The sequence below is a fragment of the Arachis ipaensis genome, chromosome B03, assembly GCF_000816755.2.
Source record: "Arachis ipaensis cultivar K30076 chromosome B03, Araip1.1, whole genome shotgun sequence".
Classification (NCBI taxonomy): domain Eukaryota; kingdom Viridiplantae; phylum Streptophyta; class Magnoliopsida; order Fabales; family Fabaceae; genus Arachis; species Arachis ipaensis.
The window spans coordinates 132,906,970-132,926,545 of NC_029787.2; the positions used below are offsets into that span (position 1 = coordinate 132,906,970).

The following is a 19,576-nucleotide window of genomic DNA, read 5'->3' on the forward strand; positions in this document are numbered from 1 at the left end:
CCATATACTTTATAAAAGATAATAAAATTTAGATAGTAAATTTTAAATTTTAAATTCAAATTATATTGCTAGTTTATTCCAAGAAAAATAATTTTACAATAAACTGCTATGAAACTGCTTGATTTTGTATAAGTGTAGTGCCATATACTTTATAAAAGATAATAAAATTTAGATAGTAGGTAAGAAATTTTAAATTCAAATTATATTGCTAGTTTATTCCAAGAAAAATAATTTTACAATAAACTGCTATGAAACTGCTTGATTTTGTTAATTGTATAAGTGTAGTAGTTAATTCTTAATTGCGTGCGAACTGAAAGCTCCCAGAAAAAGAAAAGGCTTAGGCTCCTTTTGGGTATAGCATATTCCAGGCATATTCTTAGCATATCAATCAATCACTATTTGTATTTACCATTGAAAACACGTCAATCATTTAATAATATAGAGTAGACCTACACCAACTAATATGAATCATGCCACAGCCACACAACTGGTTTCTGTAAAACCACATGCACAATAACCGTATGATTTGGCTGAACATGCACCTTGCCTGCTTAATCTTTTTGTAGCATTATTCCAATAAATCATAAAAAGGTAAATTGTTGTTTTTGTTCCCAACATTTGGAGTAAGTTTAAAGTTGTCCATAATATTTCAATCCTCCTATTTAAGTGTCTAACATTTCAAAACTGACTCAATATTGTCCTGCCGTTAGGGATCCGTTAACAAAATTGACGGTGAAACAAAATTGAGACGATTTTGAAACATTAGGGACAAAAATGATACATAGAAATAAATTTTAATTTTATCCTTCAATAATATCAATTTTTTACTATACATAGTATTCAATTATTTTTTAATCACATCTAAATAAATTACACTTAATCATATTACTTTCATTTTAAATTAATTAATTTTTTTATAATTTTACTCTTAAAGATTTTTAGTTATCATGAAATATTTGTAGAATGACTAGTATATAAACTTGATAAATTATACTTTTTGTTTTTAATATATCAATTCTTTAAAATTATAAAAATATAAATTTATTTAAAATAAAAGTAATGTGATTAAGTGTAATTTATTTAGATGTAATTAAAAAATAATTGAATACTATGTACAGTAAAAAATTAATATTATTGAAAGATAAAATTAAATTAAAATTTATTTTTATGTATTATTTTTTTTCTAACGTTTTCGTCATATTTAAATCCCTATAGTTTCAAAATCGTCTCAATTTTGTCCCGCTGTCAATTCTGTTAACGGATTCCTATTGAAATGTTAAGGACAACTTTGGAACTTATCCCAAACGTTGGTGACAAAAACGATACTTTACTCATCGTAAAAATGTAGCTACTATAAGTACAGATGATAAAGAACATAGGAAAAAGCACAATTCCAATATAATTTTCAGATGGATCATCTCAATTGGAGTTCGTCTTCATGAATTACCAAAATACAACATATTTATTTACTTCATCCCCTCCAAGCCATGATAAATCGATCTCAATTCATTCATTCTACATATTAATTATGCATAATAGTTTTTTTCAAAAGGAAAAAGAAACATTCCTTTTATATACTTAAGAACATTGCATAATAATTTCATTATGATTAATGCTATTGTTTTAGTACCCATGAACCCATCAAAACAATATATTGTCAGTGCAAAATTCATCTGCACTAACACTAACAAAATATTGTAGGTGCAAATAAAAAAAAGGTTTCTTTATTAATGTTGTAGCAGAGAGCTAGTAACTCATTTTGGACTACGAATTTGATAGATGGGAGATGTGGGAGAGAAGCAAAACATAGATTTTGTTATATCGACGGGCGACAACTTTTACGATGATGGCCTAACAGGAGTTGATGATCCAGCATTCTACGATTCATTTGTCAATATCTACACTGCCCCAAGCTTGCAAAAGATATGGTACAATGGTAATCAATTAACCTAATCAACCATTCATCAACATCATTTGAAAAGTGAAAACACTAGTAGTCTAGTACTAGCTGTTAACCAAGCTTGTTTTCCCCTTGAAATGTGGCAGTTTTGGGGAACCATGATTACAGAGGTGATGTTGAGGCACAACTGAGCCCCATTCTAACACAAAAAGATAGCAGATGGGTTTGCATGAGATCTTTCATTCTTGATGCAGGTATACTATTCACCAACAACCAAAATCTGAAACTAAAATGAACATGTATATGACACATTTTTCATATTTATCAGGTACTGTGGAATTCTTCTTTGTGGACACAACTCCATTTCGCGATGATTACTTTACGGACCCAGAAGACCATACCTATGACTGGAGTGGCGTGCTTCCTCGTGAAGCTTACCTTTCAGGACTCTTGGAGGTTGATTACTATCATGCATATATGTCCAGACAGGTTATGGTTTGATAACTCTTGTAATCCTTTCTTCTTGCAGGATGTTGATTTTGCATTGGGGCAATCCAAGGCAAAATGGAAGATAGTGGTGGGTCATCATACTATCAAGAGTGCTGGGCATCATGGTAATACTGTAGAGGTTGAGCAGCAACTCCTTCCCATCCTAAAGGTAACAAATGAAAATCATATTTTGCCAATGCCTACTTAGTTATTGTTCTAACCAATTTCTTCATTGTTGGTCCAGGCAAGAAATGTTGATGCATACATAAATGGACATGACCATTGCTTGGAGCACATAGTTGATGCAGAGAGGTAAGCATAACATACTTGCAAATAGTTAGTTAGAATGCCACCAGTGTTGTGAAATCAAAGCTTATATGACCTGCAAAAATATGCAGTGGAATTCACTTTCTAACAAGCGGAGGTGGATCAAAGGCATGGAAGGGTGATATCAAGCCATGGAACCAAGAGGAATTGAAGTTATATTATGATGGACAAGGATTCATGACTTTGCAAATCACTGAAAGCAAAGCAGATATAGTGTTCTATGATATTTATGGCAAGGTTTTGCATACGTGGAGCTTATCCAAAAAGCTTAACCATGCAGCCTCAATATAAATAAGCTAAAAGCATGCAAAAACACATTAGGACAGGGATCACTTTGGCTGAAAGTTTGTTGCACTGGTTCACTATCTGTAAAACAAAATAAGAGAAATGAATTTGAAAATAGTCTTAATGAGCTTGCAGTAGGTATAATATTACAGCCAAAACCAGAGCTACCGGGATTCTATCAACAAAGGCATAAAGTATATGTACTAGACTACTAGTAGTTGCCATCTTGTACCTGTAATATTTTAATACTATGAAAATTTCGCGGATAAACTTGAGTATAATTCCTCATCTCTCTTTAAGAAACTTCGTTATAAAATTCCGCAAAAGCATATTAACTCGGAATGCTATCAAACAAGGCTTCATAAACTATCTTCCACTTTTTTCATCATTGTCTTTTTCTAATTCCAAGGCCCAGGCACAACGTTTAGGTGCTACATTTTCCTGGATTGGTTGATCATGTATACTACTCATCAAGTTGCACCGTATATATAGATTCATGCATTCTCCAATAAGGCAACTCTAAATGAATTTGTTTACTTAACTTCGTCACATAATCTTCCCAAGCAGCAATTGCAGCCACAATTCCTGTCCAGTCAAAGCAAATGCCTCCATTTTCTTCCAAAGGCATACTCCCAAAAACCTTCAATACCAAATCTTCATCATTCAAAAGTACAGACTTCAGATAGTTGATTCTCTCCTTGTCCTTATCTGAAAGTTTTAGCACGTTCGTGTGCACATTCAATGCCTTGGTCTTTAAGGCAGATCCTTGCCAACAATAGAAATGGACGACCTGTTTGGCAGAAGGACTTCAGTCAGTAGTTGCCAAAATGTTTCCACAATAAATTACATGAAATCAGCAATGCATAAACAACTGTAGTAAATGAGGTTAGTGAAAAATGAGGACTATATTTTAGTTCAAAAAACCAAAACTTGTTAATTCTATTTTAATAAAAATGCAGAAAGCACTAGTTGATGTAAAGTATTCTCTCTGTAAATCAAATTGCATGAATTTCCTGCATTGATGAACGGCCAGACTTTGAATAAACTGATAGGTTTCTTTCTTCTCTCTTTGTAATCATCATCTCTTTTTCTTAATAAATTCCTTTTTTCATTAATAAATGAATAAATCTACCAAAAGGATTCTTATAAATACCTGAAGTGCCTGCAAAATATTGACAAATTCATGGTCTAACAACTCATCTCCTCTTACTAACTGGACTGGCTTCACCAGTAATTCAGATACATCTGAGTCACAGGCACCGTCTTCGGATATAGAAATGCCATATCCAAGAATATGAAGTCTGGCCCAACATATATTAAAACCGAACTGGTCATTGGAAGCTTGATCCTGCGAAAAACAATACATATCAAAGGATGCAGGCAGAGGAAGATACGATGCAGCCATGTCCTTATGTAATAGGTGTTGTGAAAGGAGATAAACAAGCTTCACATCCTCATCATGGGAACCATCACGAGTGAACCATAAAGTAAGCGTTAGTCTTTCTCCATCAGTTATCTGTCAATGAAAAATATCACAAAACAAAGATTTAAGACGGCCAATAATTTAGATAACTACAAACTTCTTAGTTCCTACTCTTTTTTAATCCTGATTTTACCCACTCATTATTTTCTCTTCATCTGTTATAGAATCTAAAACAACTTTTACTTTATCTAATTACCACATTGGACTTCATTGACTCTAACTTATTGATGAAACTAATATATATTAAAGATAGGAATCAAAACGCTAAAAATAATTCTGGAATCTTTAGAATGGTACCCTAAAGTAAGTACTCTTTTCGAGAATTAATATGGTTGCCCGTCAGGTAACTATCAAAGATGACAGTTATGATTTCCTGTTTTCTCTTCTATCCCTTTTCTTCTGAGGAAACAGAGTCCGGGAGAAGGAGATTTAAATCGAAATAAAACAGCTGATTATGTACACGGCCAAGTAAGTAAGGGCATGCAAGAAAGGAGCACAATTGAATATACCTCATCAACAGAATGAATGTTACGCTGGTCAGCAGTATACATCAGAACATCCTGTTAAAAGATAAAAAAGGGTAACATAAATTAAAAAGCGAAACATTTCCTCCTACATTGAATCATTTCAATAACGAAATTTTGAGAAATCATTCCTTATTTAGCAGTAGAAACCATTTGACCAGAAAAGAAAAACACAAGTGGTAGTAGTGAAAGAGTATAAACTCACTCCAGCCATTGGCATAATTGACATTGGCTGGCCATCCTGGAAACGAAAAAGTCCACCATTGAAATCCTTGCCATAATTATTTAAATAGCACACCACCTTTGATGAACAAAAGTTGTCAGCAACAGTATTAAATAAAATTTAATAAAAGAGAGTAGTGGAAAGTGGAATCCTGACTGCAAAGTGCCGCTGTTTGAGGTAGGGTCTGTTATCATCACTATGCCACCCAATACTTGCACCTCTGCTCCAGCTGTTTGATGATTCATAAATAAAATAAGGTAAAAGATTGTAAAAGAAGCAACAACCAACAAGCAATTGATGGTCCTTAAGATAGAGTAGTAACCTGATTAGAGCGGTGAATTCAACAAAGAGCTCGTATTGACAGTTGAAAAACTCCTCTAGCTTGTCTTTCAACCTTTCTGTGAAGAAATTTGATTGAGGTTGGAAATTTTGATGGAGGGAAAGATGATAAAGAAAGAGAGTACCTCGGATGGGAATGAAGGGAATGAGGAAGTGGGAAGCGTTGGTGGCAACAAGATGGGAGAGAGTGGTTGAGAAGACATTGGGTCTATAGCCAACAGTGCTGCTACTCTTGTGTATGAATTCCAGCTCCTGACAATGGAATAAATCAAGGGAAGGGAAGAAGCGAACAAGAGAATCTGAAAAGGGAACCTAACCTTGCATTCTTCAGGGGAGAGGAAGTTGGGGACCATCACACGAGGGTGTTGCGAATCACAGCAAACCTCACGCATTCCTAATCCTACTTTCTTTTCAGTTTCCCGTTTCTGTTTCTGAATCTCATCCATTTTCTGATGCTTCTTCCACTTTAATCTTGTCGCTCTTGGCTTTCATGGTTTATGACGTCAGCCTCGCTATCGAAAGTGGGAACCCCAAAAGGAACAAATTTCTCTAAATTAAATCGATAAAATAAAAAAATGAAAATTTAATTATTTTTAAAATATTTTTTTTTGTGACTAAAATAAACTAAATAAAAAAAAACAAAACAAAGAAACTGCTTAAATAGAGGGACAATTCCGTTTAAAACTACTATTAAACTCCTCCCAAGGTAAAGGAAGCTTTACATGAAAATGTTGTAACTTCATTGCCATCTTTGCCATAGTGTCTACCACCGTATTTGCATCTCTCATAATCAAACGAAAGTCAACACACCAATTTCAATGCATGATATCTCTTATTTTGAGTACCAATGGATCAATAAACTCAAAACCATCTTAGTGATTAGTAACAAGATTAAACGCTTCCACACAATCTGTCTCACAAATAACATCTCATTGACCTACATCCCAGGCTAAGAGATATCCTCTCCAAATAGCAAATAATTCCCCTTGAAGAATACTATTACTCTTAATCATTTCCAAATACCCCATTTGCCAACTCCCATTACAATCTTTAATAACACAAGCAAAACAAACACTATCACCCGAATCAAGATAACTAGTATCACAATTAATCTTAAAAGTACCAATGGATGGGAGATTCCAAAAACCATTTAGAGCAGAGAAAAACGACATACTTTGTAATTCAAAAATATTCTTAAGCTTCTTTTCTAAAGTTAATGCCAGACAAATCACTTTTTTCGGAAGCCAAGTTTCATGAGGATTAAAGATGTCATTATTTTTAAATTAGATTAATAAAATATAATAACATTATAAATTTAATGATCATTATTTCTGTTTTTATTTATAGATATATTTTAATATATTTATTTTTAATAAAGATGGAGATATTTCATTCAACATAGACGACTAAATCTTTATAGTGGTCCCCTCCAAATTCGGCTCGTGCACCAATTTAGTTCTTGAGATTCTAATTGTACTATTTTTATCCTCGACATTGCGCTCCGGACTATATACTGGTCCTTCACTCGAATTCCGGCGTAAGTAAGCAACGAGTTTGCTGATGTGGCACAGCCACTGCCACCTAGAATCTACTAAACGACGCATTTTCATGGGTGAAACGTTTTGAAACAAAAACGTTGCCGTTTTGCTCCCAGTAGAATGAAATGGTTGCTTGGGTGAAGGGTTGGTCACTTGATACATCTTCTTCCTAATTTCTTCATAATTTCAACACTTACTCTCTTCCTCCATAGCTGGAGACAATGGCGATAGCTTAAGGCACTGCTGCTTGATTGCTGATTTCTACCATTTGTTGCGCTAGAGTTGGAGGAAGTTTCGTGGGAAGTCATTGAAGCAAAGCATGAAAAACCGTTTAAGCTATCTTGATGGTCAGTTTTTTTTTTCAAAAAATTTTTTTTGGCTCATTTTTCATTCTTCCGACGAGAGGTTGTTTAAGTTTGCCTTATCATTTGCATTAAGATTTTGTTGGAAATGATATGTTGTTAGGGTTTTTGTTGTTGGTATGTTTGAACTACTACTGGATGTTCTGTTTCTTTTGAATAGAACAGGGACTATCTCTGATTGTGCAGTGTATGTTTGTTATTTATTGATTTTGGGTTGCATGCGTTTTAAATTATTTTCTTCTTTTGTTATGTTTCAGATGGACGCCGAAGTGTTAGATATAATGTTTCATCATGGAAAAATTTTAAGAATGATAATGATGGAAGGTGGACATATTATCTTGACAATAAGCACTGTTTAGGTGATCTTGATGTGGACAGGTTGGATGTATTCTATCTGAGAAACTACTTCAAAGAGTTAGGGTGTGAGGGGATGAAGGAAGTTTGGTAGCAAGTGCCAGGAAGGAGCCTGGAAGTGGGGTTAGGCATTTAAACTCTGATAATGAGCTGAGAGAGATGTGTTCTCATGGTAGAAAAAATAACTGTGTTATTGATTTCTACATCGAACATGAAATTTCAGAACCTGAGATACTACAAGGGCAGGATGTTGTTGTGCACCTTGATGACCAAGTGAGAAATTTTAGAGAGCAAGCAAAGTCAAATGCTACGACTGTGCCAAACCCTTTTCTGAAAACTACTACCGAGAAGCAACCTCCGTTGAGTTTGAGCATAGTAACCAATACTCCCTAAGCTAAAGAAACAGTACCAAGGAAGATCAATTTCAATTTGAAACTGAAGCCTAAGCCTAAGACAGTTCCCAAACCCACACCCACATAAGACAAAGTGACAAAGACCAGGAGATACTGTTTGAGATCTTCGACCCCAAGGCTTCATGGAAAGCTTTTTCAAAAACAAAGGTAGATGGAGGTGATGATGTAATGCTATCCTCTGACTCAAACTCTCATGACAGCTATAAGAGTGCTGAGGACGAGGCGTATAAGCCCGTATCGCTGGAAGATAGTTCAGGTGAATCGGGCATTGGAGACAAAATCCCTTTGTCCAAGAAAAAAGTAAGAAAATACAATGCGAGAAAGAAGGTTTAGCAGGAGAGTGGAAAGGAAAAAAGGAAGGCTAAGGTTTGTGTTGATGATGATGCATTTGTGCAGGACATTTCCGATGAAGATGTTAATATTGAATTTGTTGGTGGTGGCAGAACTGATAATTATGATGCCTATGATCCGGGTTTAGATTCGGATAGTGCAAATTCATGGTACTCTTTGGAGATGAAAACCCCACTGAATTCAGAGGATGAGCTAGATGTAGAGGACGATTTGAAGGAAGTTTTTCCCGTGTTTAGGCATGGTGCTAGGTTCAGAGAATTGCATTTTGAAGTAATCATGAAGTTCAACACTAAGTGGGATTTCAAAGAGGCAGTGAGGGAGTTTAGTATACAAGAAGGAAGACGGATGAGGTTCAGGAAGAACGGTAGCAAAAGGGTAAGGGCAGTATGTAAGGTCACACCTGTCCAGGGGAGGATAGGAACAGGGCAGCAAATAGAAACTGGGTTGCAGGTAAGTTGGTAAAAAAAGTTAAGAAAATATCCCAATTTCAGGAACAGCAAGGCTACAACATTTTTCAATACGAAATATGATTTGTCACTTAATAGGAATTCAATATTGCGTGCACTCTCTGATGCTAGGAATGTAGTTTATGGGGATGCAAAGGAACAATATGCCATGGTGAGAGATTATGGTGAGACTGTTGAAGACCAATCCTGGCTCCACAGTTCAGATATGCACAAAGCCACTATCTAATGGTGACGTAATTTTTTAGAGGATGTACATCTGTTTGAGTGGGTGCAAGGATGGTTTCAGGGCTGGTTGTCGTCCATTAATTAGACCTGATGATGCCTTCTTGAAGACTGTATTCAGGGGGCAAATTCTATCTTCTGTTGGACAAGATGCTAATTGTGGAAGTGGAGAACAAGAAAAACTGAAAGTGGTTCCTAGAGTTGCTACATGAAGATCTTGGAGACTACAAGACTCATGGATGAAACTTCATCTCTGATATGCAAAAGGTAGTACTCTATTTGTCTATCATCACCTCTCTGATCTTAGATATATATAGTGTAAACTGTGTTCTTATTTGTTGCACTTTATTGGAACATCATTGGTAGAACAGTGAATGATTACTATAAACTATAATACTTGCTAAATGGTTTAATTTAGATAGACACTGAATGGTTTAATTTAGATATACGCTGCTTAACTACAAGTACTATTATGGTGAACGTGGTGTAAAGTTAGGAACTATTACGGTGAATGATTATTAAACTTAGGGACTATTATGGTGAACGATTCATAAAGTAAGGGTCTAATATGGTGAATGATTATTGTTGTTGAATATATGTACGTCTATAACATGATCTATGTTGTCTTTAGGGATTACCACCTGCTGTGAAAGAGGTGATGCCTGACGCGGGTCACCGTTTCTGTGTGTGGTATTTATGACGAAATTTTAACAAGCAGTGGAAGGACTTGGAGTTGAGGGGTTTACTATGAGAGTGCACACGAGCAACTACCTTTCAAGAGTTTAAGGTATTGATACTGTGATTCAAAGTGTGTCAAAAGTTAAAGTGTCTCTTAGCTAGTTAGTCTTATTATATGTGTTCTGCTTGGTCCTTATTTTATGGTTATGCAAAATCCAATTCTGCTTAATGTTAATATCTCTAAGTTATTGTAATTCAAGAGAACTAAATTCAACATTTTAGCTTCACAAGGAATACATAGATAGGATCAAGAGGCTGAACGAGGATGCATGGGCATATCTTAACAAGTGGCCTAGAGAGGCATGGATGAGGTTACAGTTCAGACACAACCCGAAACTGGACTCCATTTGCAACAATGCATGTGAGGTATTCAATTAAAAGATCAAGGAAGTAAGGGGAAAGCCAATAATTTATCTTCTAGAAGAGGTGAGGATGTTCGTCATGAGGACTATAGCTAAGAACAAGGTAAAATTGGATAGCCATTTGGAGTTGTTACCACCAGTAATTAACAGTAGGCTTGAGAAGGTAAGGAAGGAGTCCAAAAACTGGCATGCTATCTGGGCTGGAGATACTGGCTATGAGAAGTTTTAGGTTCATGGGAACCCTACCAACCATGTGGTTGACTTGGAAAAAAGACTGTGTACCTACCAATTTTGGATGTCGACGGGTTATTAATTTTCCAACCCACTTTATCAAACGTTTCATGATTTGTTGCATATTAATGTTGTCTTATACAATGTTGTATTTTTTAATGTCTTGCAATGATAATTTGTAGGGATTCCATGCGTTCATGATTGTGTAGCACTTGCTAGAGTGAACAAGCACCTAGAGAAATTTTACCACAAATTGATAACCATAGAGTCTTACAAAGAAACATACAAGTACGACATTAATCTTCTACTTGGCCAACCTTTCTGGGAACAAAGTCAGTCTAACATGCCATCGGCCCCACCAATCAAGAGAAAGCCGGAAACCTTCAAACAAAGAGGAGGAAGGATACAGATGAAGGCACCAGTTCTAACAAAAAATTTAAGCCAAGTTCAACCATGAAAAGACAGTTAAGACAATTCACCTGCAAGTATTGTCTGCAAAAGGGTCATGCCAAGAGAGGGTGTAAAAATAAGAGGGCTTTTGATGCTGCTCAAGCTACAGCTGATGTTGCTGCAGCTGCAAAGGCTGCCGAAGCTGCTAAAGATCCTAAGAATGCTACTACTCAGGCCACTGCAACCGCTACTATTGTTGCAACCTCAGATGTCACTGCCACTGCTACTACATCCACAGCTACTGCTACTGCTACTGCTACTGGTACAGCTACTGCTACTGCTACAAATAATATCCTTGCGACAAGTACTGCTGTTCCAACTAGTCAAGCTTCAGAGAATGATCTGTCACAGCCAAATTGTTCTGAACCAGAAGACTCAAAAAGTTTAATAATAATTTTTCACTTAGCTTTTTTATTCATTCTTCACTAACAACTCTAAAAAAGGTTTAGGTTCTTTGGTAATGGCTGATGAATTTGGGTTTTTCTTTCTTGTATGTCTTTTGTGTAGTTAACTGAATCAACTGCTAAACCGGCCGCAAGACCTGCAAAATTACCCTCTAGAAGAAGATCACTACCTTCAACACCCTCTGCAGCAGTGGATCCAATGAAGGGAGCAAGTTCAGCCACTGCCTCACGCTTCCCAAATTTTCTGAAGTTTGTACCCACTTCTGGATTTAAGCACCCACGGAAGAAGTGAAACTTAAGACTAGGATATTAGTTTAGCGAACTGTTCATCTTTTGTTTAAGAAAAAGAAACTGTGACTGTGACTATGCTCATTATAAGCATACTTTGTTCATTTTGTTAAGTTTAGCCAAGTATGTCATATTACTTGTTTTTGTCAAATACTTATGACTGTATTGTATAAAAACTATGAATGCTCTTAATTATTAGATTAAGTAATCTTATGGATGGTTTGATTCAACCTTGCCCTTAATTATTAACTTGTATCGTCTGTTCATTTTACATGATATTATATTAATAACAGAACATTCATTAATCAAAATAACAATTTTCGTTCATTCATTATATTACATAATGTTACATTGCCATGTTCCCAACTCTTTAACACCATCATTCCTACAGAAACAATAACTACTAACAACCCAAAACCAAGAACTTGAATCATGAATTTTAGATTTTTAAATTCTGTTTCTATTTTGCCCAGCCGCCATGTAAAGTTCATTTTCATTTTACCATCATCATCTCCTGGAACAGCTTTTTTAGTCAGCTCCTCTTGCACACAATCTGCCCAAACGAATAACCCACACCATTTTTTTCACTTGTCTGCGAACAACCCTCTGCAAATTAATGTCACAACCATAAAAAAATTAAATTACAAAGAAGTTACCTTCACTCACATTATAGTTTGAACAACCAAAGAAAGACTTGTTAGGATGTGTCTCTGTCACTGACCACCTAAGCATAGGGCGACAACCACAGCCGCACCACTCCCAAACCCGCCCATGCCTGCTTCGCATTGTGCTTCTTGTCCAGTTCTCTGTCGATGAAGACCGGTTCGAGCTTCCTGCAACGTGGCTCCCAGTTCCTCTCATGGAGGACAACTATTGATGTAGACAAGAGATGAAGAACGAGACATCGATGGAGAGAACCAGAATAAGAGGAAGCAGATGAAGCTTTAAGGTGGGACAGAGACCAAATTAAAAAATTATTAAACACAATCCATGTCATCTATCCATAATGAGATCCTAGATGACAGTGGATGTGCCATATCAGCAAGCCCGTTACTGACTCACGCCGGAATTCGAGTGAAAAACAAATATGTAACCCGGAGCGTAATCTTAAGGACAAGAATAGTGCAATTGAAATCTAATGGGCTAAATTGGTGCACGAGGCAAATCTGAAGGACCACTTCGGAGATTTAGTCCAACATAGACAATGTCTACAAGAAAAACCTTTTAGTTTTTTCTTATAAAAAAAAAAAAAAGCAAAACATTAACAATATACATGGACAATTTTTTACATAAGTTAATTTTTTGGGTAGAACTAATCATCTGCTTTAGAACTAAGCGTCCGAACATAACGCCACAAAATTAAAAACGTTTCACTACTAGAAAAGTTGCTCTTTTTCGAAAACTCAATCAAAATCGGTTGCACAATAAATGACAAAATAGTTCCTTCTGAATTATGTTGACCTTAATAAACTTTTATCTAAAAGTAAGGAAACCATTAAAAACTATTCAGAATTCAACTTTTAAATAACAAATTAAAACAGAAAAAAAAGCTCCAAAATCGAAGCTCTCAACTCTCAAACATTCTAATTAAGAGTAACTGAACCAAGACTATAAATATCATTGAGTTGGTTCTTTTTTTTTTATGCATTCATTGGGTTAGTTCTACACCCATCTTATTCCCACATAAACCCCCTGTATCTTCTAATTACTTTGATTCCAAGAGAAAGGTTTCCAAAATCTTACCTGTAATTTGTCCAAGTCATAGAAGGGTTTTCGGATCTCAAACATGCAATTTACATCCATAGAAGGTAACATCAACAAATAAATTAAATAGCAAAATGCATTAAGAAAAATATAGATAGGAAAAGTTAAAAATAAGAATGGTGTTTTCCTTACTCCAATGTAAGAGTTAATTAATAATATAGTAAGTAAACAAAGAAACAAAAAACAAAAGGAAGGAATAGAGCAAAGAAAGGATGCCTCAAAAGAGAACAAAAAATGTTCTTCCTCCTTCCCTTATCTCCATTGCTTGCTTTGCAGTACTTTGTTGCCGCGCTTTACATTTGCTTCAAACTCAAGTTAAGTTCGCAGCCTACCCTTTTACCTTTGATAAGCTTTTCCTCTCTCACTCTCTCTCTCTCTCTCTATATAGCCTGCAGATACGCCTGACTTCATTGGCTTTCCACAGTTTTGTCATTGCTATCTTGCTCTGTCTCTACAGCTTTCTCTTCTTCAGTTCCATTCACATGCCCATTGCACTCTTGCCTCTGCACTTTCCCTTTCGGTGAAGTTGTGTTGTTATGATTAGAATTCCCATTTTCCTTTTCATGAGTGGTCGGAGTTTCCGAACCTGGGTTCACTTCGGTCAAAGCACCAAGTACTTGTGGAGGAGGATTACCTGACCCGGGTGGAGGGAGGAAGACTCCTGTGCCAGGCGCAGGGATTCGAGGAGTGGGATGCCTTGGAGGGGCTGCTGTCCATCCTGTGGAAGCTGGTGCGATTGGTACCGGTGCAGGAAATGGCATGGCAGGGACAACTGGAGCAGCCACAAACAGCGGCTGCATACCATTTGGTGGCGGAATTTGCGGACGGATGGGTGGAGCTGGCAGAACTCCAGTTGTCTGGCCTGCAGGATAATGCTTAGGACCTACATGATGACGCATGTGGTTAGGGGATCGGCTTGGCGGTGGACCCCAATGAGAAGATACTGCTGGCGAAGCAAGACGCTGGGCATCCGAAGGGGGGGACCTTCGCGGTTGGGACTTGATGAAAGTAACAAGGATGCGTTGTTTACGGAAAGAAGGAATAGCATGTTTGGCAAAATCAGTGCATTTCCCTTGCATAGCCAGAAATGACCTATAGCAAAGTATTAAATCACGTTTCAATGTGTCAAATCTTAATAAAGGAAGATAAAATTTGGAGCAAGTAAACATTGAATCAAGTCGCCTAAATGATTTCCTCTCATCTCTGACACTCACATATTGAATCTGCACCCAATTATACTGCAAGAGCCAAATCTCACACTAAATAACAATTAAAATCAGGCCAGCAAGCCCTAATCATCTCTAATAATTTAACAGACAAACCATTAACTTCCACGGAACTGAATCACAAAGGTTCTACAGAAAGCTCATTCAGTAAAGAGGAGGACTCCTTGTAATAAACAGTTGGCAGGCTTCTAATTGTAAATCAAGCAATCACAAAACAAATCTGCCACTGACAAAACAAAACAAAAAAAGAGAGAATCTGAGAAAGGCAATGAACTAAATCTATCTACAATGGACTGAACAAAGTCTAAAGTATTAACCATAGCCTATACAACCGATAAAGTTTATAGTATAGCCTGTATAGGCAATTCTCATTTGAAATAGCACAACCTGATTGGCTTCTTAAGGCTCACGATGAAACTCTTCACAAAAACTATGACATTAAATTGCAAATACCATAGGCATTATCATACAAACAGACAAGGATAAGAAATATTACCCAGGGGAAAGAGAAAGCTTGAGAGTGCCCCTATAATCCCCAGGATGATCCGTGGTGATCACTCTCCCAAAAGTGATTTCACATTCTGTCAGGAAGAGAACATGAACGGGCCTTCCAAACCAGTGCGGCCAATTGTAGGGCTGTGAATGATCACCCTATAAACAGTAGCAATACCAGGTTATCTTAGCAAACCTGACGCCAATATAAAACCCAGAAAAAAAGAAAATGGAACAGTGCGTGAATCAACCTCATTAAAGAAATCCACAACACAAGCATCAGGCTTCACAGTCATAACTTGTGAGGCAACCATCCGCTCAATAATTTCTCGAAACAAGGAAGGGATAGGTTCTACATTCTTTTCTGCCAGATTCAATTTGTGGAACTTAATCAATCATTTATTACAAGTGAGGTAAAAGAAAAATATCATGGCTGAAAATAAGAAAGATGAGTATACTATAAGAATGATTAGTATAAAAAAAAAATTCGTTATAACATGCCTCTTGAGGCTCCGGTCATATTCTCTCCTTCTAGAGGTGCATCAACAACAGGAACACCCAACTGAATCATCTCCCTTCCATGCCCTTTCATGGGCCTCCTCGAAACCACAAATGTCTGACTCCCTGCTTGTGAAAAATATTTAGCAATATTCAATACCACAAACATTTAAAAAATAATAAAAAATTTTCCTTAATTAATCTGCACAATATGTATCAAAAGCTCAAAGTTATCAGTTTGAGCACCAAACAATATGCAAATCTCAAGATAAGACCCACTAATAGTATTGTATTCCTTTTTTTCCCTTTCTCTCTTAATCTGAGTTGTCCTTGGTGAATTTTATTTCCAAATTCATATGTTTTATAATGTCTTATCATGCCTCTATAATATATTTTTACAATAATTACTCATGTACTACTCTACATTTTTTAGATACCAAGCAAAAGTGACAGGAGCTATTTTTACTTCATTGCTCATGAATATTCAACTACCAAGATGAAACATACAGGAAAATGGTATACAAGTCAATTGCCCCTTAAGAAGACTCTAACTTGAAGAAAATGGGCTTTGAGCATTCCATGTATTGTATGCAATTGTCATCGATCATGGAAAATAAAAGGTAGTGAAGAATCCTCTATGCGTGAATATAGAGCATAGTTAGTTCAATTACCTTGAAATTGTCCTCTTTTTCCCGAAATCCTTAGATCATTGACCAGTGAAACAAGTTTTGAAACTTCAGTGCCATCAAATAACTCTTCATACAACTTTAGTCCATCAGCCACATTCACCTACAATTGAAAAATTAAAATGGCAGACCTTAGAAATAGAATATAAAAGACAAAAGTTAGGGGAAAATTATGAGAAGGTATGCACATATCCAAATAATTGAAAAAATATTAAAGGATCCTACCATCGTCCCATCAAACATTTCATTGCCAACAAAAGTTTTTGCTAATGTTGAAAGACTTTGACTCTGATTCTGATTTTGGATAGAAAGTGACTCATTCCCTGAAAACATAATGGACAACAACTAATTTAAAAATTAAATGGAATCAAAACATTAAACAAAACTTTGACAGTGTACTATGTTCATAAGCTGACTCTGGTCCTATAAACGTCAGTGACGTGACAATATTCTTGTCTGTTCTTATGCAAGCAGGGAATCAAGTGCACACATTTATTTTATTTAGCACACAAAATTACAGGTAAAATGGATGCAATTGAAAGAGACACAACAGCACAAAGTCTGAGCTTTATTTTCTCAGTTCCTCAAATTTATGCACAAATTTAGCATAATTTTAACAGGTTGCTTTACTACACAAGTAAATTCACACTTTATTTTGGGTAAAAGATACATTCTTCACTTAAAAAAGTGATGCTAGACACACATAAATAACAAGGGTATAAAATTTGCAAAGACAATTTTTTCTACTTAACTGATGGTAGAAACTACAGAGAAGCACGTGGGAGAAACCAGAAGTGAAAAGTAATTAAGTGAGATAAAAGTTTGACATCTAGTTAATGAACAAAAAAGAAAATTAGCAACAAAATGTGAAGCTTGGTAACCTTCATATAATGATGTGAAAGTTAGCAGTTCCTCCGTATAAGGATTTGGGGTTTAGGCTAAAATCTCCTACATTTATATATGAAGGTGTAGGGTTTGGGGTTAGCAACAACCCCCTATACTGCCATGAACACACACACACACAGACTCACACTTAAATCACAATCAACAAAAAGGAAACCTTTAAAATTTGATGCAAGTCCGTCATTTACGACCCCAGCTTCAGAATCCGAATTTGGCAGGGATCCTTGTGAGCTCCCTGAGCCCTTCAAGTTGCCCTCTGTCTGATTCTTTGCTATAGCATCTGCTAAAGCAATCAAGGGAGCAAAAAGTTATAGACTGCATAAAAATAGAATTTATCCGTATAAGCTCTTATAAAAAATCCTATTTAAACATTAAACTATCTGTACACCAAAAAAGAGAGAGAAAAAAAAAAGTATTGCTATCATTATCAAACATAAACTTTATTCCATTGTTAACTTATCCTCCATTACATTGTCATTGATTAAGCAATGGGGGCAGAGTATCACAAGGAACAACCAAAAGGAATAGACACCTTCAATGTTAACATTCAATACCTAGTATTGAAATTTTAGACAGAAACAAATGAGCGTTCCATTAATTTGCATTTCAGTATCCAATATACAAAGCTACATCTCACTAATACCTAGCCTCATAGTAATGTCTATTAAAAATATCTCCCTAACTTCCCACATACCCAAGTTGATTGTTAACACATGCACAATTGATCTGATTATTTCCACCACTGAACTAACTAAAAAATAGCCCAAAACAGAGCTGACACATCTACTACGTATATATAACAGCATGGGACTATCTCAAGGGCCAAACACGTGCACTGAAAGAAGCAAAAGTGAATAAAACTACTTATTTCTAATCACAGTGATGTGATCGAGTATTCAATATTATGTGGCGTCAAGTTAATTAGTTTGCCAGGATTCACCAATGTCTTTATCATTACATGTTTCAAACAAGAGACCTTGGCAATGTTGTTATTGTTGGATTATAATGAATATAAACGGCTGCAATAGCATTATTCACTCAAATATCAAATTCATCATGGTTTATCATAATAGACAATGACCGATTGATCCGCCATTTACCTTTCTTCTCCTCAGTGGATGCTAAACTCTTATCATCTATCTTTCCAACCTTACCAGCAGATTTAAGTTCTTCACCCTTTTCAGTTAATGGAGTCCCTTTCTCGGGGGATCCGGTAATTGCGCTATTTGCCTCATGACTATAAGACTCTACACTAGCATTAAAACTTTCCTTTGCAGACTCAAACCTCTGCCCTTGCCTGTACCCTGGACCAGATTTCCTAACTTCCTTTGCACCCACTTTAACCGGCTCCACATACCTCTGCTGCCTCCTCCACGCCACTTGCTGCAGCGCATAAACCACTTCAGAGACCGAAAAGTATTGCTGCATAAGCAGCACCTGATTCCAATTACACCTCCTTTGCTGAATGGCACCAACGACCATATCATACTCTCCAGGGTCACCAACTATACGTAAATGGTGACAAAGGGAGTCTATGATCGCATTGGCAGCTGCGAATTCGCTTCGCAGCCAGCCAATAAGGCTATCCCTCTCATCAACAAACCATTGCTGGCGGTAGTGGATCTCACCGCCAGCACTGCCACTGCCGGCACCGGCACCACCACCACCACCACTAGGAAACTGCATTTTGTCCTGTGCTACCACATTTCCCGATGGCATTGCCATGAGAACTCAATATCAACAATACACTACTACCAAATATAGAGCATAACCCTCACACAAACTAGATCTAGGTAAAAAAATAAAAAATAAAATAAACAATCAGTTTTTATCGCACAAAAAAAGCGCAATTCAAGAGGACCCCACTAAATAAAATGCAGAATTCAGAACGAAGAAAGCGAAAAGCAGCAAACTTGGTTAGAAACAAGACCGCCCCAACAATTATTATTCAGGTGAAAAAAAGGATTAAAAGAATTGAATTTCGGAAAATGGGTTTTGTTGTGGAAATCTACAAGATCGGCGTGGCAACAAAAAATGTTAAATTAGAGAGATCTATCAATGGAGGGAATTGAGAGTGAGGGAGTTTGTTGAGTTAGAGTGACGCAAAGGGAAGAGCTTGAAGATGAAGATCTAGGGTTAAATGTAGAATTTTGGAATTACGGGGAATGGCTTATTCAGCACGCATGTGTATGTGTATTGTTACTATGTATGTGTATGTATGTATGGTCCTAAATGGTGGCTCACACATTCACAAGTC

At 36.4% G+C, this 19,576-nt stretch overlaps 3 protein-coding genes across 5 annotated transcripts in view; 1 reads left to right on the top strand and 2 right to left on the bottom strand.

Annotated features, from left to right (window-relative positions):
* LOC107632086 (purple acid phosphatase 8) overlaps nt 1-3,300 on the top strand; it is a 9,323-nt gene extending 6,023 nt beyond the window's left edge. The window contains exons 2-7 of the mRNA XM_016335723.2: nt 1,780-1,936; nt 2,047-2,154; nt 2,229-2,356; nt 2,430-2,558; nt 2,634-2,701; nt 2,788-3,300. Of these exons, the coding sequence (XP_016191209.1) occupies nt 1,780-1,936; nt 2,047-2,154; nt 2,229-2,356; nt 2,430-2,558; nt 2,634-2,701; nt 2,788-3,007 (810 nt within the window). The 3' untranslated portion in view covers nt 3,008-3,300. The remainder of the gene's footprint in view (nt 1-1,779; nt 1,937-2,046; nt 2,155-2,228; nt 2,357-2,429; nt 2,559-2,633; nt 2,702-2,787) is intronic.
* Nucleotides 3,117-6,091, bottom strand: LOC107632084. The gene is made up of 8 exons (XM_016335722.2): nt 5,888-6,091; nt 5,696-5,822; nt 5,554-5,629; nt 5,388-5,460; nt 5,214-5,309; nt 4,994-5,044; nt 4,155-4,517; nt 3,117-3,791 (listed from the first exon to the last, which is right to left on the bottom strand). The coding sequence occupies exons 1-8, from the start codon at nt 6,014-6,016 to the stop codon at nt 3,465-3,467; spliced, it is 1,242 nt and encodes a 413-aa protein (XP_016191208.1). The 5' UTR covers nt 6,017-6,091; the 3' UTR covers nt 3,117-3,464.
* LOC107632083 lies at nt 13,608-19,154 on the bottom strand. Of its 3 annotated transcripts, XR_002360024.1 has the most exons (9): nt 18,420-19,154; nt 17,477-17,602; nt 16,642-16,739; nt 16,402-16,519; nt 15,734-15,856; nt 15,484-15,596; nt 15,237-15,391; nt 14,837-14,966; nt 14,246-14,606 (listed from the first exon to the last, which is right to left on the bottom strand). XR_002360024.1 is itself a non-coding variant. In XM_016335720.2 (8 exons), exons 1-8 carry the CDS (start codon nt 19,042-19,044, stop codon nt 13,922-13,924), a joined length of 2,043 nt encoding a protein of 680 aa, XP_016191206.1. In that variant the 5' UTR covers nt 19,045-19,152; the 3' UTR covers nt 13,608-13,921. The 3 variants fall into 3 exon arrangements, 2 of the variants coding, with proteins under 2 accessions (XP_016191206.1, XP_016191207.1); XM_016335720.2 differs by lacking the exon at nt 14,837-14,966 and having other exon boundaries at nt 13,608-14,606; nt 18,420-19,152; XM_016335721.2 differs by lacking the exon at nt 14,837-14,966 and having other exon boundaries at nt 13,608-14,606; nt 17,477-17,599; nt 18,420-19,151.